The sequence below is a fragment of the Pristis pectinata genome, chromosome 6 (genome assembly GCF_009764475.1).
Source record: "Pristis pectinata isolate sPriPec2 chromosome 6, sPriPec2.1.pri, whole genome shotgun sequence".
NCBI lineage: Eukaryota > Metazoa > Chordata > Chondrichthyes > Rhinopristiformes > Pristidae > Pristis > Pristis pectinata.
Window position 1 is genome coordinate 78,824,478 of NC_067410.1, and position 26,915 is coordinate 78,851,392.

Sequence of the window (26,915 nt, forward strand, 5' to 3'; positions counted from 1 at the left end):
TTCCTTTTTCAATTTTTTAACCAAATTGATTTAAATGAATTTTGTTTTAATTGCTTCCTGGTGTTTTAATATAATTTTAATTTGATGTTGTTACAAATTAATTGAATTGTAACATTTTTGAAGGTTGTTAATATTGGAGACTTTCATAAACTATTCCTTTGTCAGCTTTGACAGGCAGCATGTCTGGGATCTGGTCACAACTGGATCTCATGCAATTCTGGAATTCCAAGGGGATTGGGAAAAGGGAAAGGTGGGGAAGCCACTTCTACCTCAAAGCTTTTGAGCTTATCAGTTAGCCAGGAGCTAGCTTTCCCAGTGGAGGATTAGAGCCAGTAATCCACTCCATTTAAAACCGAGTTTAGGTAAACCCAGAGCTTAGAAGGCTGGTTGGCCAGTGGCAGATTCTACCCAACATGTTAACACGATGTATAAAACACCTTAAATTTTCTATTGGAATGGGATTGATGCTGGAAAGAAAGCATTTCTGTCCCATCAGTGGTTAAGTTGAGAACACAATGGTATTCTGTGTTCCCTTTTGAAAGTTAGCACTGGTTTGTGGCTCATAAACACTATATTGTCAGTCTGAGGAATGCCTAAAAATACAGGTGTTCCACAAATCTTTACATACTTTAGGTGAACAGATTCAATTATTTGAAAGCTTATTCAGACCTCCAGTGTATGAAATCTTGCACTATGACACATGGAAGTGATTTAGTATCAGATCTCATTGAATTGCAACAACTAAAACATGACAGATATTTTCTATCAAAACTTCTTTTTTCTGATTATCCAGAGTCAAAATATTTAATTCTCGATGAGATCCAGAAAGCTTAGAATGGAATACCATTTTCCCTCTATGATACGTGCCAATTATCCAGGCACAAAAATGGCAATAACAAAGAAATATGGATTCTCAAATATGACCCTTGCAGAAAATTAACTGGCTGAAAAGGTATAGTGTGGAAATGCTAACTGTTAGCTGCTTTCCCCACCAGGACGTTCTTCCTACCAGGACGTTCTTCTCATTAAGGCACAAGTTGCTGGATTATCTTGAGCCAGTGCAAAGAATCCCAGCCTCAGTGACCAGGCTACTTCATTTCATTAAAGATGCCCAATGGATCTCCTTTCATTCTGTAGATTAGAAAAACATTACTGCACCAGTTTGTTAAAGCAACACCACTGATCAGATTTATTTTGTATTCCAATAATGAACGAGCAAAATTGTCTTTCAACTGAATATTGGAGGATAAAACCATTATTTTTAGTCTCAACACAAGGTTGTTGACTGGCCACCAATTACATCACTCTCCCTGACAACTGAACATCTGCTAGTCTGTTCACAATCTCGACATCATATTTCACTCTGAAATGAGCTGCGAACAAACTTCCATTTCCAAAACAATCCTCAAACCCATCTGTATCAACTCAGCTGTTTCTGAAACCTTCATCCAAGCCTAATAACACTATCCTCAACCGTTACCTCAACAGATTACCTGGCTAGCCTCCATAAATCTAAAACATACATGCTGGCATCCTAACTTGCACCAAAATCTATCCACCATCATCCTTAAGTACTTTGACCTACTCAGCAACACCTTGATTTTATATATTCTTGTTCCCATTTTAAAATGTTTCTATGGCCTTACCCCCCCCACCCCCCACCTCTGTAATTAGCTTCCATGAATGGTCTCAAGAAAAAAAAGCAGAAGGGCTCCCACATCACTCCCTCCCCAGCCCTCAGAGTTTGATGAGGTGGATGTGTGGGCTGCTCTGTGCTCCTCCCATTACCTTTATTAAGCCACCACGTGCTCCCTAGGAGACTCAAAAGCTTTCCCAGGTGTGGCTTATCCATTTTGTGTGGTCATGGGCCGGGGTTTTCCATGAGTGATTGAGAATATTTTTCCGAGGAGATTTTGAGAACACATTCAAGTGTCATCTCTGTCCTCCTCAAAATCTGGTGTCATCACTGAGCATGGATCGAGTACCTGTTTTGGAAGACTGGTATCAGGCTTATGTATGAAGCAGCTTGCTCATCAGATTTGTTTGTAGGACACTGGCATTGGTTCTCTTATCCCGCCAGTGGATTTGGAGGACTTTGCAGAGGCACTGCTGATAGTCCCTCCCTCGTGCTTTTAAGTGCCTGCTGTAGATAGTCAGTCTCAGAAGCATAAAGGAGCATATGGATCACAGTTACCCAGTAGACCACGTGCTTGGTGCCAGGACTGAGATCTTGATCTGTTATCAGACTTCCCAGTGTTTTTCCCATTAACACCATAGCCTTGAACTCTATCCTGGGGATATTATTTTGCATATTCTTCAGAATTTCATGATTTCTCCACAACGTGGGGTACCGCATTTAGACACAGAGCTTTGTACTTAATAATGTGGCACAGTAGCGGTTAGCATAACACTATTACAGCGCCAGCAACCCGGGTTCAATTCCAGCCACTGTCTGTAAGGAGTTTGTATGTTCTCTCAGTGTCTGTGTGGGTTTCCTCTGGGTGCTCTGGTTTTCTCCCACATTCCAAAGACGTATGGGTTAGGAAGTTGTGGGCATGCTATGTTGGCATTGGAAGCGTAGCGACCCTTGCGGGCTGCCCCCAGAACACTCTACGTAAAAGATGCATTTCACTGTGTGTTTCAATGTACATGTGACTAATAAAGATATCTTATCTTACATTTTTTGTCCCATCCAGGGGATAGCAAGATCAATAGCAACACGAGCATTTATTTCCCCTCCCTATTTGTCCTTCAACCAAATGGCTTAATAAATAATTTCAGCATTGCTGTGGCCCTAGATTTTATGGCACTTTATTAGCTTCATGGTCACGATTATGTACATTAACTTTCAGGTAATTTATTCCCCCAGCTGCTTTGGTGGGATTTGAATCAATGTCTCCAGAGCATGGTTTCAGACACCTTGTACAGCCCAACGTGCTATTCCTCTTCCCTGCAGCCTCTTAATTCCACATGGATTATCGCCTACAGTTCTTTTTTTTTAATCCTCCACCTCTGGTAGAGAATCTGGAGAATATAACTATACCTTAACTCCACCAATCCCAAATGTTTTAGAATGAATTTGTCCAATTTGAAGTCTATCTGCCACACAGCAGGCTATTTCCTTAAATTAAAAACAACAGATTGGGACTAATTTTGCCACGCCATGGAAGTTACGGATGGTTTCTTGAATTCCCTCATCCAATTAAAGAGTTCATCTAATTATCCATCTGTCCTATAATATCATTTGATCTTATCTTACATACAGAAGTTAATGAAAGATTTTCAGAAATCAAACGTGAACATCGACAAAACTGTTCTGGTTCGCTTGTCAAAAAAAATACTCACTTAAATGAAGCCAATCATTTATATAGTAGCTTTCCCACAAATGCCAGACTTTTAATTCTCATTATATAGTTCTTTCATTTTTCAACTCTTTAAATAATGGAAGCATAGTAACCTCCCCATAATTCATATGAGCCAGCCATGACTTCAATGAGTTGGCGACGAGACAAGTCAGTAACTCAGAACAATATCTCCCATAGCCTCAAGTACTCTGTGATAAAAGGCATCAAGTAGAGCAGGATAATCAGGTTTAAATGCCTTCATGTTAACCAATAAAAGCTCCTTATATTTCACAAGAGCTATAAAAGAGTTGCAAGCATTCAAAAAGAGAACAAACAGAAAGGTTGTTTTGATGTACTGATAACCAAAGTATAATTACAAGCATTTTGGCGACAACTATTAATATTATCCAATTTCACTTTTTATATGCTCTGAGGAAAATTATGAAGAAGACAAGCTAAACATGACCCCAAAATGGAAAGAAGATTACAATGCATAGAATAATTTGTGCCCATTGCTGCAGGTGAAGAAAGCTGCTTGCATCCAGCATAACCAGGCTGTTCAGTGGCCAGATGCCTCAGGAAGGGGCCAACTCCAATTAAAGCAGAACAGATTCTGGATGCTTGGAGGTATTCTGGAAACTATTCTAAACTTGGAAAAAAAAAATCAAGCAATGGCACGGCACGGGAGAGGGTGCCAAGATTTTTTGGTTCAATTAAGGCCTTGGTGGTGGTGGTGGCAGTAAAAAGGTGTGATCTATCTACAGGAGACCCTCTGGATAAACTCCACAAAAGTAACAGCAGTGTAAAGCTGTTGCAGTCAATACAGGCAGTCACGTACCAAAGGGCTGAATGTGGTACCCCAAAATGTTCAGTGGCTTCACTTGAGTGGACAATGAATGCTATATCCCCCCCCACCCCCAAGGCAAGTATAACCTTTCTTAAAAAAAAGATATAAAATTGAACATAGTACTTGAGGTGTGGTTTCAAGGTCTCTAGAGTTGTGGAAAACCATCCTTTCTACCTGATCCCCCTTCAATAAAAGCCAACGTCCCATTTCCCTTTCCAAGTATTAATTGCATGCTAACTTTGCTTCCTGTATGCCAGTATTTCTCTGAACATTGGTATTCAAGAAACAAAATCCCAAAATGCCTCAAATGCTCCACAGGTCCATCAGTATCTGTGGAAAAAGAAACCAGAGGTAACGTTTCAGGCTTTCATCTCCGTATCTTTTCCACACAGATGCTGCTTGAAACCAGGTCATCCTCCAAAACCATTTACATTCTCCTCTGCAGTCAGCAGCCTTCCACTAGGACCACTGGAGGACCACAGTGTACGAGCATTAAAACTAACAAAGAAACAGGCACTATGGAGATTCAGTAAGTGATTAGTTGAGAATTTGAATGAATGAGCATGCTCAGATTTATACTGTAAATGCGTTTGGAATGGTTATTTTTGCACTGTGGCTGAAATACTGCAAAATTGATGGATGCCATGATGGTAAGAATACAGGGAAGATAAGGTGTAGGGCTGTTGATGAAAGGGGATTTAGGATTTCTTAATTGATACTGAGATTTGATGAGTTTTTGTTCACTCCCACTAGAAAGGGAATGTTCTGGTTGCCTCCACCCTTTCTTTAACTGGTCTGCTGCTGCTTGCTGTAATGGCTTGGGGCAAGAGCTATGCCCTCAGGATGCCCACGTTGTGTTGTACACAGACTACCACAAATTTTGACAGCAAGGCTGCAAAATTATTGTTTTAGTACACCGATGATCATGCTAGTGACTCATTTTTGTGTAGCACATTTTTCATTGCCCGCCTTGTCCTCATGATGCATGTTGTCAAAGTGAGCAGCCTTCCTTTAGTTTGTCCTGGTTACTTAAATGGTCATGACGTATCAAACCAGCACAGAAGGCATCAGGTCTGTCAAAAGGATATTTGGCAGTGATGCCCATTTAAACGATTAAATTCTATTTAAGCCATGCTTTGTTAGAACAGCTTAGCAAGCAGAGCATAAGATGGGAACAGGTCTGCAGGTTGGACAGAGGTGTTCCAAAAACCATTGTGGAAGGAATCACATTGAGGGAACAAAATGTATAATTTTAAGTTGCAATGCAAATTGCTGTTTCACTTGGAAATGCTGTTCGAGTTGAGATGATTGGGAGAAGTGGGAGGTTCTCCCATCTGTTGCAGTTAGACAGGAAGGTGCCGCAGTAAGGGGAAGGGATCTTTGATGAGCAAGCATTGAACCAGTGCTTTGAAGGATGCAGAATCTTGGGAAATGAAAGGAGAATGTGGTTTGGATGTGGCAGAGTTTGGAGAGAATGATCCTTTGAATATGAAGGCTGGGGGGTAGGGGGGGGGATGTTGGTGGTTGGAGGAAACTCAGGAAAAGTGCTTGGATGCAGTACCATGAAATGGGAAAGACTATAATGATTCTGGAAAGAGAGGGGCCAAGGTCATGGCAGAACAACAAGGTAGAATGAAGACAGTAAGGTTCTAACTTTGCAAAAAAGGAATCAACAATGGAAGCACTGGTCAGTACAGGTATGGCAGTGATGGAGGAGCTTGGAAAATGGAATGAAGTCCTTAAAACTCACAGAGGTGGCAGGGTAGCTATGAAGTCAGCAAGCCTGTAGGGGATAGATTGGCCACCAGCCTATCCCTAAAACTGGAAACTTTAAGAACATGAAGCAAAGAACTAGAAAGGGGAAGTTAAAATTGGAAAAAAAAATCTCGTTCAGAGTGAAAAGAGGAAGCAGTAATTAATGCAGCAGAAATGGGAGTGGACTTTATTCAGGAAGCAAGAGCAGCAGTCCACATATTCACAAGGGAAATGATAGCCCGTGCCAGAGCAATCCACGGGGTCTATATTAGCATTTGCAGATTGGAGATCATTTCTCCAAACAACAACAGCACCACTCTTTAGCTGATTTACCGACAACGTCTGGTTGGCTGTTATTGAATGCAGTACAATTCCAGCGAATTGTAGTTTAGAATGAGTACGAGCAAAGTAGGAAAATTGAAACAGTCAATATCAATGGTAGTACACAAGGAAAAGATCAGAAGGTTAAGGAAAGGGTTTTGAGTGGGATGAGAGTTTTTGCAGCCATTTCTTGGGTGGGGATGGGGACGGTTGTGTGAGATTGTTGGGGTGAAGAGATATGGCCAAGAAATTGGGTATGAAGATAAAAAGCAAAGCCTAATGTCGAGTCAAGTTTAAAAGTGATTAAGGTGTGGACAGAAGTGATGAAGCAGAGGGTTCTACAGGGTGCTGATCAGTGGAGGTTAGAGAGGATGGTGAAAGAATGGAAAAGAACAAGTCCGGAAGGTCAGAGGAAAAGTGATCTGGAAAGGCCTAGGACTGGAAACCTTAACAGAAAAAGAACTTTTTTTGTAAAGACAGAGAAAGAATAAAAAATCAAACTGCCAAACAGGACCACTTCGGAAAAGAATAACTTTTGTGTTTCCTTCCCAAACATGGAAAAGTTTTGTCATATCAGGCATTTGGTGATTAAACATGTGGTTTGATGTAAAGAACTCAGCAAGTTTGATTACTTTAAAGACTCTTGAGGTTGATGTACTTCTAACATGGATACAAAGAATGACTCGCGTTTTAATTAATTCAAAGATCTGGGCATAACTTTAAATAATTATGATCTTAATTTATTTTAAATAAAAACAAAATTGGAAATGATTAAATAAAAACATCTCCAGGACACAGTAATGCCCATAAAATTGTGGAAGACAGTCCCAAAACTGCCATTTAACACTCAAATCATTTGAATCCAAGAACCATCAGAAACAAATCAAAAGCTGAGGATTTCACGCTACTGTGGCAATCAAATAAAAACTGTATGATCCATAAACTACTCTGTGACAGCTGTTAAACAGATTAATGTTACGGGTCATTTCTTGTTCCTTTGTCTTTTTATCAGATAGTAATTTCCTTGCACTACATACTACAATTTAAACTTAACTCTTTAAAACCTGCAGTATAGAGTGGTTTAATGCAAAGAATTCCACCTTGCCAACAGGAATTTACTATTTTAGAACACGACAGTTATGCCATTATACTTTTTATTTTTAAAAGCAATGATGTGCAGAATATGTACCAAACATAAAATATACAAGAAAACATACATGGAGTCTCATTCTACTGTTCTCGTTCAATTTTTAAGACTACTTTTAATACTAGTTGACTGCAACTCTCAGCCCTTGATTTTTGGTTGCATGTTCACCATGGTATGAACCTTATTACAATGTTGGAGCTACTCTGCTCTTAAGACATGCTGGGAAGAAAAGGATTCGTACTTTATACATTCGCTTTTACATAAATGTTAGGAGGCTTTACATTAAAAATAAATCACTTGAATCAAATGTTCCTTAAAGAAAAGGCAATTTTCTAAGCCTTTGTACAGATTAATTTCTAGTTAGACCAGTATACATGTTGCAAATGCAGAGATACTGGAATTTTTAGCCCTACTTCACTGACCAGACATTTGAAAAAAAGAGGAAAAATATGAGCTTTGATTGTATGTGTTTTTGCTTTCTTGAACAAAAGGGAAGTGTTTATACTTAGAAAAAGTTTATTAAACGCATACCCATGGGATTTCTTGGTTAAATTAGTATTGCAATTTCACTGCCATATGAAAATACAGCAGCAAAAGAATGCAACAGGCAACAATCTGAAATCAAATGAAGAAAATATTATGTTTATACAACTAGATTTTATGATGTGAATGTAACTCTATAGTATAAAACATGGCTTTCAAGTATCCTGATTATGCTGTTCTTGTCTTCAAAGTGTTAATAAATTCACATCTTGTGATCTTCTGGCTCAGAGATGCTTTCGGGCCTATTTCTCATTAGTATGTGGACTTAGATTATGATAAAATAGCAGTCACACCTCATGTTATATCATCTTCACCACTGAAGAGACAAGGTCCGTTTGCCAAGATTAATGCACGAATTTGTAAATTGCAAGAATAATTTTGTTATTACTAGGTGGCAAGAATTGCAGAGTTCTATTCAGCTACAGTTGTTTTACTGTATCCACATTTTCTGTAGCTTTGTGGACAACTCTCATCTGTAATAAAAGCAGAAAATGCTAGAAACATTCAGCAGGTCAGGCAGCAACTGCGGAAAGAGACACAAAGTTAATGTTTCAGGTCAAAGACCATTATCTAAGTTTTATTTACGTTATTGGAAAGGGACAACTACAACTATTTGCAGTTAGTTTGTGAATATATTGGAAGTGTGGTAACTTTCTCCAATTAAAATTAATTACCTTGCATGAATATAGAACAACAGATATCTGGAGTGAGTGCAAGACTGATTATAACAGAGGAAGATCTATGCGCAAGATCCAGCCAAGAATGTAGATTGCTCTGGGACTTGGCCATTAAAATCCTCCCAATGTGTACATTACTAGCACAAACTTGCTCTGCTGTGCAATGGAGAAACCACTTTGCGGAACTCTTCTGTTTATTCTGCAAAGGTAACTTGCTTCCAGTTGCCTGTCATTATTTAGCCATTCTACCTCCGTCTGGCCTCAGATTTTGGCCCCTCCCACAGGTTCAATGAAGCCTAGCAAAAGTTTGAGGAATAGCATCTCATCTTCCTTTGAGACACAAAACCCTTTGGATTCAATATTGAATTCAATAAATTCAGATAACCAGCCATTCCATTTCCAGGAGAGCCTGTAATGTTAATTCAGTCTAACTGTCCTTAGAGCTACCTGATTTCCAGCATTCACTTTTATTTCAGATTTCCAGCAACTATGTTCTGCATTTCACGTTTCCAGTAATGTTCTGTTTCCTCTCTAATTCATCTCCTCCTACTCACACCTCTTAGAGAAATCAACTCTGACCAAAAAAAACACACATACACCATCCTCTCTTGGGCAGTATCTACATTTGTAGAATCTGGATTCTCTTGTTCTCCACCATTTCAGAGACAATTTTTGTTCCCATCTCCTCCCTCCTGCTCTGCAAATTAAAAACCCTTCTCACAGTTCTGATGAAAGGTCATTGACTTGAGAGGATAACTTTGCTTCTCTCTCCACCTGCTGAGTATTTTCACATTTTCTGTTTTTATTAAGATAATGGCTGAACTAACCTGCAAATTTTGAAACAAAATGAGGCTGCTAAAGAATGTCATTTTCAGCTTGCTTTTTTACCTTGTCAATGACACACATATTTTAGATTTAAAGTTGGACATCTAATTTTACTTCAAGTTCATGTGAGAAATCAGAATTAAGTCCTCCTTTAAACATTAATGCAATCTACTAGCAAAACTAACTGTATTCCAAGATAGGATGACAAAAATATTGCAAGAAACTTGGTAGACAAAAAGGCCTTTTTTTTTGCCACGTGAATCAACAGTTCTACAATATTTTAAAATTCATGCATTTACCAGAAAAATTTAGAGATATCACAAAATAAACTTACAAACATGTTTATAAATCAATACAAATGGCATACATTTTGAAATATTTAAGACTGTAACAGAATTGTCCAATCTACAGAAATAATATGCATTTCAAGAATTCCCATTTCTTAGCTTGTTACTGCAAATGTTATCAGCCTCTAGCATTTGCTTGGGTAGCCATTCCTTCTGTGACACATATTGTGAATTGGCAGGCAATTCACCAACATATTGCTTGTGGAACAAAGCCTCATCTGACTTTCACCCAACATATGCACAACATATTTGGCAGATAGCTATAAAGTAATCAAGACCTCTGAACTGGTCAAGTTTCCCAATAATTTACCAGGAATTGAAAGAAAAACGGAATTGGAAAAAAGTGCACATGCTGGAAATCTGAAATGAAAATAGAATATGCTGGATAGCTCCACAGGTCAGGCAGCTTCTGATCCACAGATGCTGTGTGACCTGTTGAGTATTTTTGGCATCATAATGTTGCAGAGAAATAGACCATCTGCAGACTAGTGATTAGTAGGAATTTACAAAACTTAACACTGAAGAATGTTAGATTACCATAAGAGAACAGGTCAAAAAGTCATCGAAAAGCAAAATACTGCAGGTGTTGGAAATCTAATAAATCAGAAATTGCTGGAAATACACAGCTTGCCAGGCAGTATCAGTGCAGATGTCTCCCAATGTGGTCCCTGGCCTGCTGACTATTTCCAGCACCATTTCTTTCTAAAATATAACTTCTGAAAAATCAAGGGTGCAAGACTATAGGCATCTCAGAATTTACATGACAAAGATAATGTAATTTAATATAATCATTTCAATTTAATACCCCTTTTTATATAAATTATCAGTTCATAGGTTGGCAAGGATACTGCAATTTATTAATGTTCTAAAGATGACAAGGTTATTAATATGTTAACCACTCATTGTAAAATATTGTAATACATTTAAATTGTAACTTACAATTCCTGGAATTAACTTGCATTACTGAGAGCTGAATAACGTAAATATAAATTCTAAGTAATTCATGGTAAATATTGTGGCAAAATCTAACACTTTGCCACAAACCATAAGCACTCAATTGTCTACCTCATGCAATTTTGTTTTATTAGTCATGTTTTAATGGGTAATCGTAATGCAAATCAGGCGTTATCTTTGAAATTGCAGCTGAAACCACAACCATTTGTTAGTTGAAACTTGATAATAAAGCCTGCCAACCTTTCGCGTTAGAATTGTCGCTCTTATGGCTTGCCACTTGCTTAAAAATCTCGACATCTCTTTCGTATTAACACGGTGCACGCTTCATTATAACTCACACAGACATGCACATCTACAAGAACCAGTTTCAGTAAAGGTACAGCAGCTTGTTGAAAACCAAGTAAAGGGACTAAGTTTACACCATTCCTTGCAAGTTTCATTCTTGTTGGCATTAAACAAGGAACTTCAGAAAAAAGAAAGGGAAGTTGAATTGCGATAAACTGCCGCTTCGTTTAATGTACCTTGAGCACCAACTGAAGGGTCAGGTTCTTTACTAACGCTCTGAACTCGAGAGGGAAGCAGAGACAGAATCAACATTTCCCTTCCTCGGCTCAGCTTGCAGCAACAAGGGACAATTCTCTTCTGCCAGCAACCCTTGCAAATGTGATGTGACGTTTTCAATTGTAAAAACGCTCACGCACCATCCCAGCAGATGGCCAGGGTGACCACCACCACCCCCCTCCCCCCAGCCTTGGGGTTGCAGCCTCCGAGCGGACGAGTGTGACACCTACCTGCACTGCTCACCGACAACCCCCCTCCCTCCCCTCTCTCGCTTCTCTCGCTTCCTTCTGCTCCGGCAGACCTACGCGAAGTCCAATTCAGCTACCAAGCCGGGCTGCGCCACCTGCTCGTCCCCGGCATGAGTCAGACAGTGCGCGCCCCCGCCCGGCCGTGCCCGCGCCCGCACCGCCCACTGCTGAAGCCCCGCGCCATCGCGGGGCGGAGCCCAGTGTAGAAACGCAGATCCTTCGCAGGGAGGAGTGAAGAGGGCAGCACGTCCTGGCAAAATAGTCACTGCAACTGGGTAAAGCTTGCAGTGAGAAGTAAAATGACATAGCGTTGTGCTCAAGGCCTGTCGTTGTCGAAAGAATGTTAGCGAGAAATTCATTTGTGTTTCATATTTAAGCAAAGAAAGTTGCTTTTCGCAATGACGTGTAAGATGAGTAATTATTCCTAATTATTTCGTTGGCAAAGCTGCACGCTACCTTGGGATATCTTTGTTTTGCAGTAACAGAAGTGAACCAGATGTTGGGAAGGTACTCAGTGGGTTTAGTGCTGTCCCAGAAAGTTACTTCTCCGGCTAAAGTTCTGACAGTGTTCTCACTGGAGAAACCCCCATCAACGGAGGGACATGGGGATGTAGGTGAATCCCAATCCAATCACTTGTCACCATTCCACTGGTCCCAATTATTCTGGGGGCTCTAAAAGAAGTAATCATTTGTAAAAGGAGTTGTGCCTTGCCCCGCAACAAAGAATGAGGGATGTTGATGTTTGTAACCTGAAACCATGCTAGGTTGACGCTTGTATCATTTATAAAAATTCTCTTCACTATTTGTGAATGTCTGTTACATCCAGAACCTACCCACTTTAATAGGACAGTCATCATGTACCTACCAACCCCAGCTCCATTACTCATCCCATTACTGGCTGTCTTGGAGGAAGAAGAGCAGATTCGTGGATTGGATAAGCATGCAGCTGTCCGCAAATTATGTGGATTCCTAATCCTTGTACCATCCTTATTCCAGAAATACCTGCAGAATGTATTTCGAAAGACTCGTAGATGATAATTGACTTGATGATAAAAGACTTGCTTGATAAAGCGATGGCTCCCAGAAGAATCCATGTGGAATATTTATAAGGAAATCCCAATGGGTCTGATACATATTTTGGCTGTTCGGATTGGAAGTGAAGGTCACAGTGGCAGCAGCAATAGAGTGTTAACAATATGCACCCATCAGCAGCACATGTATGTACAATTTAAGTAAAACAGCATTGTATAAAATAAAGGTACCAATGTTCATTGAAACACAGTGTGAAACATAATGGCTGAGTTCAAGTTGAGGAAAAGTCATTATTTCCTGACCAAATAATAAACACACCGTAGGGGTTCTGAGATTGTGTTTCACATGCCAGAACTAGTAAAGAAGAACATTGCAATGCAACATTTCACAAATCTGCAGGATGCTCTGTTTTCCCATTATGGTTATTTTGAATGTGATCGCATTTCTTTCTCCGTTAATCAATTTCTACCATCCCCTCACCCCAGCTTGGAAAGGAATTATCGCTGTTTTGGATTAAGACACAAAACATTGACAATTCCTTTTTCCCACAGATGCTGCTCGACCCACTGAGTTCCTCTAGCAGTTTTTTTGCTGTAAATTAGCTAACTTCTAGCCTGCACATCAAGTTCAGCAGCACATGTTGCAATGGGTTTGGAAACATTCTGTACTGCAGATTACATTCTTGGACTAGAGTGGTGTCATTAATTTCATATGGGCTATTAATATGCATGCTACAAATTGTTAGTTTGTTTAGTATTTTACATGTTGGTCATGGTGGGGTGATTATACAGCAAATAGCAAATAAAATGTAAGGGTTTCCTTATTAATCCTTCAAAGTGAGCATTTTCCTTGATCCACATTTAGAGATCTGCATGCTCGTGCTGGCGCATCTTCGGGCAGAGGGTACTCTGTTTTTGTCGGCCATCTTGTTGTGCAGTTCACCTCAATGTTACACTGCACTTTGTCCAGTTGGATGATGGGACAATTGGTGCTCTTGAGACAGATTCTTTTGGTTCAGGGTATTAGGGAGTTGGAAATGGCCAGTAAATGGAATTGAAATATGGATAAGCATGATTCTTTCACATTTCTTCTTTGCCTAGCTCTGTTTTACTGAAGCATTTTCTCTAATGACACACCTTTACTAACATACTTAGCCCTCTGACTTTCAGCTATTACTTTTTCATCTGTGTCATAAATGTCAGCATCAAGTTTCATGTCACAGCCTTTAAAGGCCTTTTGTTTTTTTAATTATATTCCAGCTGCAGTTCAACATTTTTTATAAACTTTCCTCACATTGAAAAGTCTCTTAAAAATCCTGGATTTTTGTTGTGCCCTTTGTCACTAGCCCTCTCTATTTTTTTTAAGAAAGATCCTCACCTCTTATATATTGTTCATATAGAGTCATAGAGTTGCAGAGCATGGAGAAAGGCCCTTCAGTCTGTATGTGTCCATGCTGATAAAGACATATATTCAAGCTAATCCCATTTCCCAGCACTTGGCCCATCTCACTCTAAACTCTTCTTATCCACATACCTGTCCACATACTTCTTAAATGTATCTAATGTACCTGCTTCAACCACGTTCTCTGGCAGCTGGTTCCATATATCTACCACCTGCTGTGTAAAAACGTTGCCCCTCAGGTTCTTATTAAATCTTTCACCTCTAACTTGAAAACTATGTCTTCTAGTTTTTAATTTCCCAACAGTGGGAAAAAAAATGCTCACCCTATATATGCCCCTCATGATTTTATATACCTCTGTGAGATTCCCCCCTCAGTCTCCTATGCTCCAAGGAGTAAAGGCCCCCACCTGTATAACCTCTAGAGAAACAAAGGACTGCAGATGCTGGAGTCTAGACGTGAATGAATATTGAATTCTCCCACTTTAGGTAGGTAATCCCACTGCCTCCCCCACCCCCCATGATTCTTCTCTACTTCCCTTTCCTAGCTCCTTTTTCTTCTCTCTCTCTCTTTCCTCTCTCCTCTCTTTCTCCTTACCTTTTACCCATCCCCCGGTGGATCTGCTCTCCTCTCCTCCCCCACACCTGCTTATCAGTATCTCTTACCTGCATCTACCTATCACCACTCTGTACCCACCCCCTCTTTTGTCCACCTATCACTGCTCTGCTTTTCCCTCCTATGTATTGGGCTTCCCCTTTTCCTATCTTCAGTCCTGACCCGAAACATTGACCGCCTGCTTTTCTCCATGGATGCTGCCTGGCTTGCTAAGTTCCTCCAGCATCATTCTGTCTAACCTCTCGAGTCGTAGCAACATCCCTGTAAATCTTTTTTGCATTCTTTCCAGTTTAATCACATCCTTCCTATAACAGGGTGACCAAAACTGAACACACTACTCCAAGTGTGGCCTCACCGAGATCTTGTACAATTGCAACATAACCTCCCAACTTCTATATTCAGTGCCCTGATTGATGAAGGCCAGCATGCCAAAAACCTTCTTCACTGGCCTATCTACATGTGACTTCACTTTAAGGGAACTATGCACCTGTACTCCAAGGCCCCTCTGTTCTCAAGTGCCCAGGGCCCTTCCATTCAATGTAAAAGTCCTGCCTTGATTTGTCCTTCCAAAATGTAACATCTCGCACTTAACTAAATTTCATTTGCCATTCCACAACCCACCTACCCAACCAATCAAGATACCACTGCAATTCTTGATAGTCCTCTTCATTGTCTACGACACTACCTATTTTACTGTCATCTGCAAACGTACTATTCCTCGTATATTCTCATCCAAATCATTACTATAGATGACAAATAACAATGGCCCAGCACTGACCCCTGGGGCACAGCACTAGTCACAGACCTCCAGCCTGATTAAAATTCTTCTGCCATCATAGAACCATACAGCACAAAACAGGCCCTTCGGCCCACCATGTTGTGCCGTCCATCAAACCACCCTCACACTATCTAAACCTTTCCTCCTGCATATCCCCCTATCTCACATTCCTCCATGTGCCTATCCAACAAACTCTTGAACCTGTCCAATGTATCTGCCTCCACCACCACCCCAGGTAGTGCATTCCATGCACCAACCACTCTCTGGGTGAAAAACCTCCCCCTGACATCTCCCTTGAACCTCCCACCCATAACCTTAAAGCCATGCCCTCTCGTCTTGAGCATTGGTGCCCTGGGAAGGAGGCGCTGGCTGTCTATCTATTCCTCTCAATATTTTATATACCTCTATCATGTCTCCTCTCATCCTCCTCCTTTCCAGTGAATAAAGCCCTAGCACCTTAAGCCTCTCGTCATATTCCATACGCTCTAATCCAGGCAGCATCCTGGTAAATCTCCTCTGCACCCTCTCCAACGCCTCCACATCCTTCCTATAATGCGGCGACCAAAACTGAACACAGTACTCTGAGTGTGGTCTAACTAGAGTTTTGTAAAGCTGCATCATCACTTTGTGGCTCTTAAACTCAATCCCACGATTTATGAAAGCTAACATCCCATAGGCCTTCTTAACTGCTCTATCCACCTGTGAGGCAACTTCCAATGAACTGTTAATATGAACCCCCAGATCCCTCTGCTCCTCTACACTGCCAAGTACCTTGCCATTTACCCTGTACTCTGCCCTGGAGTTTGTCCTTCCAAAGTGTACCACCTCGCACTTCTCCGGATTGAACTCCATCTGCCACTTGTCAGCCCAGCTCTGCATCCTATCAATATCCCTCTGTAAGTTCCAACAGCCCTCCACACTATCCACAACACCGCCGATCTTAGTGTCGTCCGCAAACTTACTAACCCAGCCTTCCACCCCCTCATCTAAGTCATCTATAAATATCACAAAAAGTAGAGGTCCCAGAACCGATCCCTGCGGGACACCACAAGTCACTGCCCTCCAATCCGAGGGCACTCCTTCTACCACAACCCTCTGCTTTCTACAGGCAAGCCAATTCCTAATCCATACAGCCAAGCTTCCCTGGATCCCTTGACCTCTGACCTTCTGAAGAAGCCTACCATGAGGTACCTTATCAAACGCCTTACTAAAATCCATATAGACCACATCCACCGCACTACCCTCATCAATCTTCCTCGTCACCTCCTCAAAGAACTCCATCAGGCTTGTGAGGTAAGATCTTCCCTTCACAAATCCATGCTGGCTGTCCCTAATCAGTCCATTATTCTCCAGGTGTTCATAGATCCTATCCCTTAGAATCCTTTCTAACAGCTTATCCACCACAGACGTAAGGCTCACCAGTCTGTAATTCCCTGGACTATCCCTACTACCTTTTTTGAACAAGGGGACAACATTCGCCACCCTCCAATCCTCCGGCACCATCCCCGTGGACAACGAAGACTCAAAGATCCTTACCAACGGTTCAACAATCTCCTCCCTTGCCTCTCGAAGCAGCCTGGGGAAAATCCCGTCAGGCCCTGGAGATTTATCCGTCTTGATATTATTTAACAACTTCAACATATCCTCTCTCTTGATATCTACAACCTCGAGAACACTACCCTTACCTGCACTCCCTTCCGTGTCATCAAGACCCCTCTCCTTGGTGAATACCAAAGAGAAGTATTCATTGAGAACTTCTCCCACTTCCGCCGCCTCCAGGCACATTCTCCCACCTTTGTCTTTAATCGGACCTACCTTTACCCGAGCCATCCTCCTACCCTTCACGTAGGTGAAAAAGGCCTTGGGATTTTCCTTAACCTTACTAGCCAACGCCTTTTCATGTCCCCTTTTAGCTCTCCTCAGCCCTTTCTTAAGTTCCTTCCTTGCTACTCTATATTCCTCATGGGCCCTGTCTGAACTTTGCTGCTTATACCTTATGTATGCTGCCTTCTTCTCCCTAACTAGTTGTTCAACCTCTCTCGTCACCCATGGCTCCTTCACCCTGCCATTCCTTCTCTGCCTCACCAGGACATATTTATCCCTAACATCCTGCATAAGATCCCTGAACATCAACCACATCTCCATGGTACATTTCCCTTCAAAAAGGACATCCCACTTTACACTCCCAAGTTCTCTCCTTATAGCCTCATAGTTCGTCCTTCCCCAATTAAATATCTGCTTGTCCTCTCTGCACCTGTCCCTGTCCATGACAATTTTAAAGGTTATGGAGCAATGGTCACTGTCCCCCAGATGCTTACCCACCAATAGATCCTTCACCTGTCCCGGTTCTTTTCCTAAAACTAGATCTAGCATGGCATTTCCTCTAGTCGGCCTGTCAACATACTGCATCAGGAATCCCTCCTGGACACATTTAACAAATTCTGTCCCATCTAAACCTTTGGCACTAAGCAGGTTCCAGTCTATATTTGGGAAGTTGAAGTCTCCCATTATAACAACCCTGTTATTTTTGCTTTTCTTCAAACACTGCCTGCCAATCTGCTCCTCTATATCTCTACTGCTACCGGGGGGCCTATAGAATACTCCTAGTAGGGTAACTGCTCCTTTCTTGTTCCTTACTTCCACCCATACAGACTCTAGAGATGATCCCTCTACAACATCCATCCTTTCCACAGCCGTAAGTGTCCCTGACCAGTATCGCCACCCCTCCTCCTCTTCTCCCCCCCTTCCCTAACCCTCTTAAAACAACGAAAACCAGGAATATTCAATATCCACTCCTGTCCTGACGTCAGCCACGTCTCAGTAATAGCCACAATATCATAGTCCCCCATACTTATCCAAGCCCTCAGTTCATCTCCCTTATTCCTGACACTTCTTGCATTTAAGTAAACACACTTCAGTCCATCTACCTTACTACTTCTATAGCCTGTATTCTGCTTCTCCTTCCCCAAAGCCTCTCTACCTGTTTGATCTAACTTTTCCCCATCCCCTTCTTCCTCTGACCTACTCCTCCGGTTCCCTTCCCCCTCACAAACTAGTTTAAACCCTCCCAAACCACCCTAGCAAACCTAGCCGCAAGGATATTGGCCCCCTTCTGGTTCTGGCGTAACCCATCCTCTCTGTACAGGTCCTACCTTCCCGAGAAGAGATCCCAATGATCCAGAAATCTAAAACCCTCCCTCCTTCCCGAGAAGAGATCCCAATGATCCAGAAATCTAAAACCATCCCTCCTGCACCAACTTCTCAACCATGCATTTATCTGCCACCTCCTCCTATTCCTGCCTTCACTATCGCATGGCACCAGCAGCAATCCCAAGATTGCTACCCTTGAGGTCCTGTTCCTCAGTCTTCTGCCTAGCTCCCTAAACTTGCTCTTCAGGACCTCATCATCCCTTCCTACCTATGTCGTTGGTGCCAACATGGACCACAACTTCTGGCTGCTCTCCCTCCCGCTCAAGAATCCTGTGGACCTGATCAGTGACATCCCGGACCCTGGCACCTGGGAGGCAACATACCATCCGGGCTTCATGCTCACTGCCACAGAACCTCCTATCTGTTTCCCTGACTATCGAGTCCCCTATCACTACCGCATGTCTCTTTCCCACCCTTCCTTTCTGAGCAGCAGTACCAGTCCCAGTGCCAGAGACCTGGTTACTGCAGCTAGGCCCCTGCAGGTCATCCCCCTCAACAGCTTCCAAGGCGGAAAACCTGTTTCTGAGGAGAACAGCCTCAAGGGTTCCCTGCTCTGTCTGCCTGCCTGACTTCTTCTTCCTCTTCCCTCCCCTGACAGTCACCATTCTATCTGCATGCTGAACCTCAGGGTGACTGCCTCCTGCTGGACTGTGTCTACATAACTCTCTCCCTCCCTTATGCTGCGCAGTGTTTGTAGCTGTGACTCCAGCTCATCAACTCTGAGCCTCTGAGCTCATCATCCTCTGTTTTCTTCCATCCAGCCAATTTTCACAAGATCACAAGACAAGGGAGCAGAAGCAGGCCATTTGGCCCATCGAGTCTGCTCCAAGGAAAAGGGAAAAAAGAAATGAGAAATGGGGAATGGTGGAAAAAAAAACTATTCTAATCCCAATTTCCGGGCTTATCCCCATATCCCTTGATATCCTGACTATTTAGATATCTATCTATCTCCTCCTTGAACGCCCCCACTGATCTGGCCCCCACTGCCGTACGTGGCAAGGAGTTCCACAAATTCACCACCCTCTGGCTAAAGAAATTTCTCCTCATCTCTGTTTTGAAACTGTACCCTCTAATTCTAAGATTGTGCCCTCTGGTCCTGGACTCACCCACCAAGGGAAACAGCCTAGCCACATCTACTCTGTCCTTTCCTATCAACATTTTAAATGTCGCTATGAGATCCCCTCTCATTCTTCTGTACTCCAGTGAGTACAGTCCAAGAGCCGACAAATGCTCATCATACGTAAGCCCTTTCATTCCTGGAATCATCCTCGTAAATCTCCTCTGAACCCTCTCCAATGTCAGCACATCCCTCCTAAGATGTGGGGCCCAAAACTGCGCACAATATTCCAAATGAGGCCTCACTAGTGCCCCGTAGAGCCTCATCAACACTTCCTTACTTTTATACACTATACCTCTCAAAATGAATGCCAACATAGCATTCGCTTTCTTTACCACCGATCCGACCTGGTGGTTAACCTTTAAGGTATCCTGCACGAGTACCCCCAAGTCCCTTTGTACTTCCGTACTTTGAATTTTCTCTCCTCCTAGATAATAATCTGCCCGCTTATTTCTGCTTCCAAAGTGTACAACTGCACATTTCTCAACATTGAATCTCATCTGCCATTTCCTTGCCCATTCTCCTAAACTGTCTAGGTCCCTCTGCAACCTTCCTATCTCCTCAATACTCCCTACTCCTCCACCTATCTTGGTGTCATCCGCAAACTTAGCCACGAAACCATTTATTCCATTATCCAAATCATTAATGTACAAGGTAAAAAGGAGCGGTCCCAACACCGACCCCTGCGGAACACCACTAGTAACCGGTAACCAACCAGAACGAGATCCTTTTATTTCCACTCTTTGCTTCCTGCCAACCAGCCAATGCTCCACCCATTCTGTTATCCTACCCATAATTCCATGACCTCTCATCTTATTAATCAGTCTCTTGTGAGGCACCTTATCGAAGGCCTTTTGAAAGTCTAAATACACAACATCTACCACCTCTCCCTTATCCACCCTACCTGAGATTTCTTCAAAAAACTCCAATAGGTTGGTCAGGCAGGATCTTCCTTTCACAAAGCCATGTTGGCTAGGATCTATCTTGCCTTGCGCCTCTAGGTATTCCGTAACCCCATCCTTGAGGATAGATTCCAATAATTTTCCCACCACTGACGTCAGACTAATAGGTCTGTAATTTCCTTTATGCTGCCTCCCACCTTTCTTATACAACAGAACTACATTTGCGACCCTCCAGTCCTCCGGAACCGTGCCGGAATCTATCGATTCCTGGAAAATTATCACCAATGCCTCCGCTATCTCTAAAGCCGCCTCCTTCAGAACCCGGGGATGCACCTCATCCGGTCCGGGAGACTTATCAGCCTTTAGCCCATTTAGTTTTCCTAGCACCTTCTCCCCAGTAATCATAACTGAACTCAGTTCCATTTCGCGAGACTCCTGACGAACCGGCACATTGCTGATGTCCTCCACGGTGAAGACCGATGCAAAATATTCATTCAATTCCTCTGCCATCTCTCTATCGTCCATTATATCTCCTGCAACGTTATCAATTGGTCCTATATCAACCCGTGTCTCTCTTTTACTCCTTATGTATTTAAAAAAAACTCTTAGTATCCTTTTGAATGTTATCCGCCAAATTTTGTACCCAGTTTGCTCGCTCTCCCTGGATGCCATGCAATCTAACCTTCCAGAGCAGCTTACCATGTGGAACCTTATCAAAATCCTTACTGAAATCCATATATGTTATGCCTACTGCCGTCCCCTCATCAGACTTTCTTGTCACTTCATCAAAAAACTCAATCAAATTTGTAAGACAAGATCTCCCACACACGAAGCCACGTTGGCTACCCCTAATCAAACCCTGCCTTTCCAAATGTAAGTATTATCTTATCCCTCAGAATGCTTTCCGGCAACTTCCCTACCATCTATAATTACCAGGTCTACCCTTACAGCCTTTCTTAAATAAACGTATAATATTTGCCATTCTCCAGTCTTCTGGCACCTTGCCAAAGAATAGTGATGTTGCAAGTATCTCAGCAAGGGCTCTTGCAACTTTTTTCTCTAGCTTCCCATAGTGTTCTTGGATATACTTCATCTCTAGCTGGAGATTTGTCTACCTTCATACATCTTAACATGTGCAATACCTTTTCTACTGTAATATGGATTGCTCCCAAAACATCTCCATTAACTTTGCCAAGGTTCCCAATTCTTCACATCTGTCTCCATGGTAAAAACAGAGGAGAAATAATCATTGAGAACTCTGCCCATCTCCAGCAGTTCCACTCCTAGATTTCTTTCGTCGTCTTTGAAGGGTCCTATTCTCTCCCTAGTCACTCTTTTTCCCTTAATAAAAAATCTCTTATGATTCTCCTTAATTTTCTCTGCCAAAGCCATCTCATTGCCCCCTCTTGGCCCTCCAAATTTCCTTCTTGAGTATACTCTGGCGTCTATATAGCTCCAGTGATTCACTTGATCCCAAGCCTCCTCCTTTTTCATTAAAAAAAATCATCCATATCATTAAAGAAAAATGGAAGGCATTGTATAAATTGAAAAACTTTACAAGCCTGGCACAGATTTAACAAAGTAAGTGTTACAAAGTTGCAAACAAACCTCTTCTTTTAAGAGTGGAAGAATTTAGTCTAAAAATAAACACCCGCCTGGCTTCTGCATCACTAGAATTAAAAACAAATACACTTATTTCATTTCTTGTATTTTACTACTTTTAAAATGTAGGCAGAATAGTAGTTACCTTTACAAGTCTACATTCCCCATGTAGACTGAGATTCATTTAATCAAAGCTTCATGAAAATGTAGAGACAACTGTGACGCATTGCTAATGGTCCAGTGTATGTAATATGTGGCTCAAACAGTAATTTACTTTAAAGGGATATTCTGTCTTTTCTCGCTTGTTTGATCTTTTCTTTGGTTGTGCTCTTCCCTTAGTTTCTTAGAATGTAGGACACAAGCTTGCAATATTTCTGGAGACTTTGATGAGAATGATTTATAGAATGCCTTCAATTTGTCGAAGTAACTGAAGCACTGCTAACAATGCTTCAATGTGACAATAGTATATCAAAATGATTCTGATAAGTAGTTCTACCTTTTATGTGCTCTGAAGGTACTTGTGACTGCAATAGAGATATAATGACCTGCGTCTCAAGAGGGTAATTTTGCTTTCGTAAGAGTCTTCTTTGTGCAGCTAATTACTGGAGGCATTGTGTAACACTGTGATTATGCTGTGGACTCAGATCAGCCATGTTGAGTAGAAAGGATATGCAGGATAAGGTTCAACACACCTTTACTTACAATCAAACTTACAATGGAGCATACGTAAATATAATGTATAGGAGGCTTAGTCAGTTCAACTGAGTAAAAGGAATACGGGATCAGAGCCTCAGTGCGTTTAAAGATGCATTTCGTTTAAGCAAAGAACTAGGGACTTAAAATGTTTGTATATGGTAATGAAACCACTTTGTAGGGCAGACACGTAGCATAGCGGTTAGCGTAACGCTATTACAGCACCAGCGACCCGGGTTCAATTCTGGCCGCTGTCTGTGAGGAGTTTGTACGTTCTCCCTGTGACTGCGTGGGTTTCCTCTGGGTGCTCCGGTTTCCTCCCACATTCCAAAGACGTACAGGTTAGGAAGTTGTGGACATGCTATGTTGGCACCGGAAGCATGGCGACACCTGCGGGCTGCCCCCAGAACACTCTACACAAAAAGGTGCATTTCACTGTGTGTTTCGATGTATATGTGACTAATAAAGAGACCTTATCTTAATTTAATACTAATAATGCATATTCTTTACCTGTTAATTGAGTCAATCCAAGAAACAGATGCACAGCACAATGTCTCCTTCCCTGGAATGTACATACTGTGCCATGTGGGAACTCCAGGATGCTTCCTGTGTCTTGGACAACCACAGGTGCAATAAGTAATGTCAATAGGAGCAGCTGAGCTTGAAAGGACAGCTAATATCACTGTGGTCCATCTGTGGTGTTGACTCTGTTGGGGATAGCACAATGTTTGGTCATCTGACAGCTCGTGAGGGTGCAGGGAGAGAGGGAACGGGTGGCTGCCAGGTAGATAACAAAAAGAGAAGGCAGGTAGTTTTGGAGACCTTCATGGGTATTGTGCTCTCTCACCAGTATTTAGTTCTGAGTACTGATAAGGAAATGCAAGCAGAGTCAAGACCGTAGCACCATCGGTGGCTCAACAGTACAGGGATTGAAGAGAAACTGTTAATGAGGATTCTGTCATAAGGAGAGCAGTCAAGCTATTTTGTGTTTGCGGAAGTGATTCCATAATGGTACATTGTCTCCCTATTGCTTGGGTAGGGATATCACTGAACAGTGACAGAAAATTCAATTCAATACCAATGTTATGGGTAGAAATAGGGCAGAGGTCCTGCAGGCAGGTTTTTCTGAAGTGTGTTCAGAACATTCTTGATTGGTATGATTTTGGAAATGAGGAGTGCAGAATTGCTGGAGCAGGTTTTGGGAAATGACCAAAGCCAGGTGCAGCAAGTGTTAGTTGTGGATCATCTAGGATACAGTGATCATAACATTATAACAGTCGGAACAGCAATGGAAAAGGGTATTGACTATTCCGAGGTAAAAATAGTCAAATAGAGAAGGGCCAATTTCAATATGCATGAGAACAGATCTAGACCAGGTAAATTGGAATCAAAGCAGCACAGGGAACATTGTAATTGAACAATGACAGGCCCTTAAGGTGGATGTGTTTCAGATAAAGTGAGTGTACACTCCCATTAGGAATAACATCTCCCTGGACAACAACAAAAAATAGAGAGATAACCAGAACAGATAGAAAGGCCATATGACAGATGTCAGGTTGTTAACAGAAATGAGAAACAAGCTGATTGCAGGATGTTCACTGGGGAAGTAAAATGAAATGAGCAAAAGAGAGAGCATCAGAATAAAACTGGCAGCAAAGAATCCAAATATATTCTATTGGCATGTGAAAAGGAAAGGGGTTGTAAAGGGAGAGGTGGTCCCAGTCGGCTATGTTGGGCTGGCCACATTGTTCACATGCCTGACACCGGACTCCTGAAGCAGATTTTCTGTTCCAAGTTCCAATGGAAAGATTATCAGGCAGACAGAGAAGCAGAGTCAAGGAAAAGGACATTTGGAATGGTATTGAGAATCTCAAGGCCATCCATCAGTAGTACCTGTGGAGCTGCTGGAAGGAATGGACTACCTCACAAACTACCCATCCAGTCACCCTGGCAGCCATTGCCTGGTTTGTCAGTGGAAGACTCTGTGATTCCCATTGGCTGGCTCAGAACCCACAAACCTGGAGTGGAATCAAGTCATCTTTGATTCTGGGGCACTGCCTACAGAGAAGAAAGGCTGACCAGACATCAGGAAAGGAATTTACTCATGGAGGCAGATGGCATAACTGAGGCACAAATATGTACTTTGCACCAGTCTTCACCAAGAGAGAAGATGCTTGGAGTCTCAACAAGGAAAGATGTAATTGGGATTTTGGATGGGCTAAAAAATGAAGTAGTACTGGAAGTGCCCATTCTACTTGAAATGGATAAATACCCTAATCCAGATGGTTGCTGAGGGAAATAAAAGAGGAATTTGCGGAGGTTCTGGCCATAATCTTTCAAACACCTCTAGATTCAGACTGAGTCAGGGAATTATAGAGTCATACAGCACGGAAACAGGCCCTTCAGCCCAACTCTTCCATGTCGACCAAGATGCTCATCGAAGCTAGTCCCATTTGCCCACATTTGACTCCTATCCCTCCGAACCTTTCCTATTCATTTTTGTCTTTTTTTTATATTTAGAGGTCTCAGTCATCAATGTCCCGGTGCTACAGCTGCACACATGCTGTTCTCTAAAACCAGCACAAACTGACCAAGTACTCTACAAGTGGCCCAACCAGAGCTTCATAAAGGTTCAGCATAAAGGGTTATCGACCCTAAATATTAACTTTGTTTATCTCGCCATAGTTGCTGCAGGACCTAATGTGTTTTTCCAGCATTTAGTGTTTTTACATCAGATCACAGAATCTGATTTATTTTGTTTTTGACTCAGTACAACTTTCCTGCTCGATGTTCAAGACCTTGTTTTTTAGCGAGCCCAAGATTCCACATGTTTGGCTAACCACTCTTAACAAGCCCCGCCGGGTGAGTTGATATGTCCATGAACCTCTCTCCCTCCCTCAAGTTTCTCTGTTCCTGAACAGCCACCTTAGAACTGGGCCATTACGTCTACGTCGCTTCTCTCTCTGTTCTTTTTGTGATAATGCATCACATCTCTATTAAGTGCCATCTCTTATCGGTCTACTGGCCATCTCTGCCCCCTTGCAGTTCGCAGATTGGCATCATCTGCTTTTTTTTTACATTTCCAAGGTTGATACAGAGTCGGAATCCGAGCGTCATTCAGCACAGAAACAGACCCTTCGGCCCGCCATGCCCATGCCATCCTTGTACCTATCTCTACTACTATTTACCCGCATCATCTCTGCTTCACCCTGCCGTGTCCGCGCCTTCTTCACACTTCGCGGTCCGCTTCCAAACACCCTGCTTCATCCAGCGGACGATTACTGTGGCGCATCCCTCTTTGGTTAGTTACCCCTGGGATCTTGTCCATCCCCGCTCCTGGTTCACCCTACACGGTCCGCTGGGCCATCGCCCTTTCACGTCCGCTTGAGCTGAACCCTGCTATCTCCCTTTCAGGTCCGCTTGCGCACCATCCCCGCCTCTTCTCTTGCTGGGCTTCATGGGCAGCCTCCCCTCTACCTGTCCCTTTGCCGCCGGCTCCGTGGTTCGCTCTCACTTCGCTTGGCCTTCTCCGTCTGTTCATGCTTCCCCCCTGCCCGGCGCGCCGGCTCCTCACCCTGCAGCTCTGCGCATTCGCTCAGTCCACCCTACACGGTCCGCTTGGCCATCGCCCTTTCACGTCCGCCTGATCTAACCACTGCCGCCTCCCTTTCAGGTCCGCCTGAGCGCCGCCGGGCCATCGCCCTTTCACGTCCGCTTTGAGATCAACCCTGCCTCTCCCTTTCAGGTCGGCTTGAGCTGCCCACACCGCCGGGTCCTGCACCCAGTTTGCCAGATGCGCTGCGGGTCGTCTTGCCGCCTCTGCATTTTCTCCTGGCCGCCGGCCAGCTCTGTGCTCAGTGTGGTTCGCCCTCGCTTCGCCCCCCTCAGCACGTCCTTGCTCCGATGCGCCGGCTCGTCACCCTGCACCTCTTCACATTGCTCCGGCCACTTTTAGTTATCCCCTCCCCTCCCCCCCTCTCCCCCTCTCCCCTCCCCCT

The 26,915-nt window shown here is 42.8% G+C and overlaps 1 protein-coding gene across 8 annotated transcripts in view; it reads right to left on the reverse strand.

Annotated features, from left to right (window-relative positions):
* The window catches only part of LOC127571960 (cholinesterase-like), a 37,838-nt gene extending 11,600 nt beyond the window's left edge, over positions 1–26,238 (reverse strand). The window contains exons 1-2 of one of the 8 annotated variants that reach the window (XM_052018732.1): positions 26,106–26,238; positions 1,010–1,131 (exon numbers count right to left, since the gene is read on the reverse strand). Coding sequence is in view for 1 of the 8 variants with exons in the window: in XM_052018729.1 (XP_051874689.1) it covers positions 26,106–26,114 (9 nt within the window). In the remaining 7 variants the exon portion in view is untranslated. Of the gene's footprint in view, positions 1–973; positions 1,132–11,281; positions 11,397–11,551; positions 11,679–26,105 lie in introns of those variants that run through there. The other 7 variants (XM_052018730.1, XM_052018731.1, XM_052018729.1 and 4 more) reach the window with 7 other exon arrangements.
* Positions 26,239–26,915: the final 677 nt, after the last annotated feature.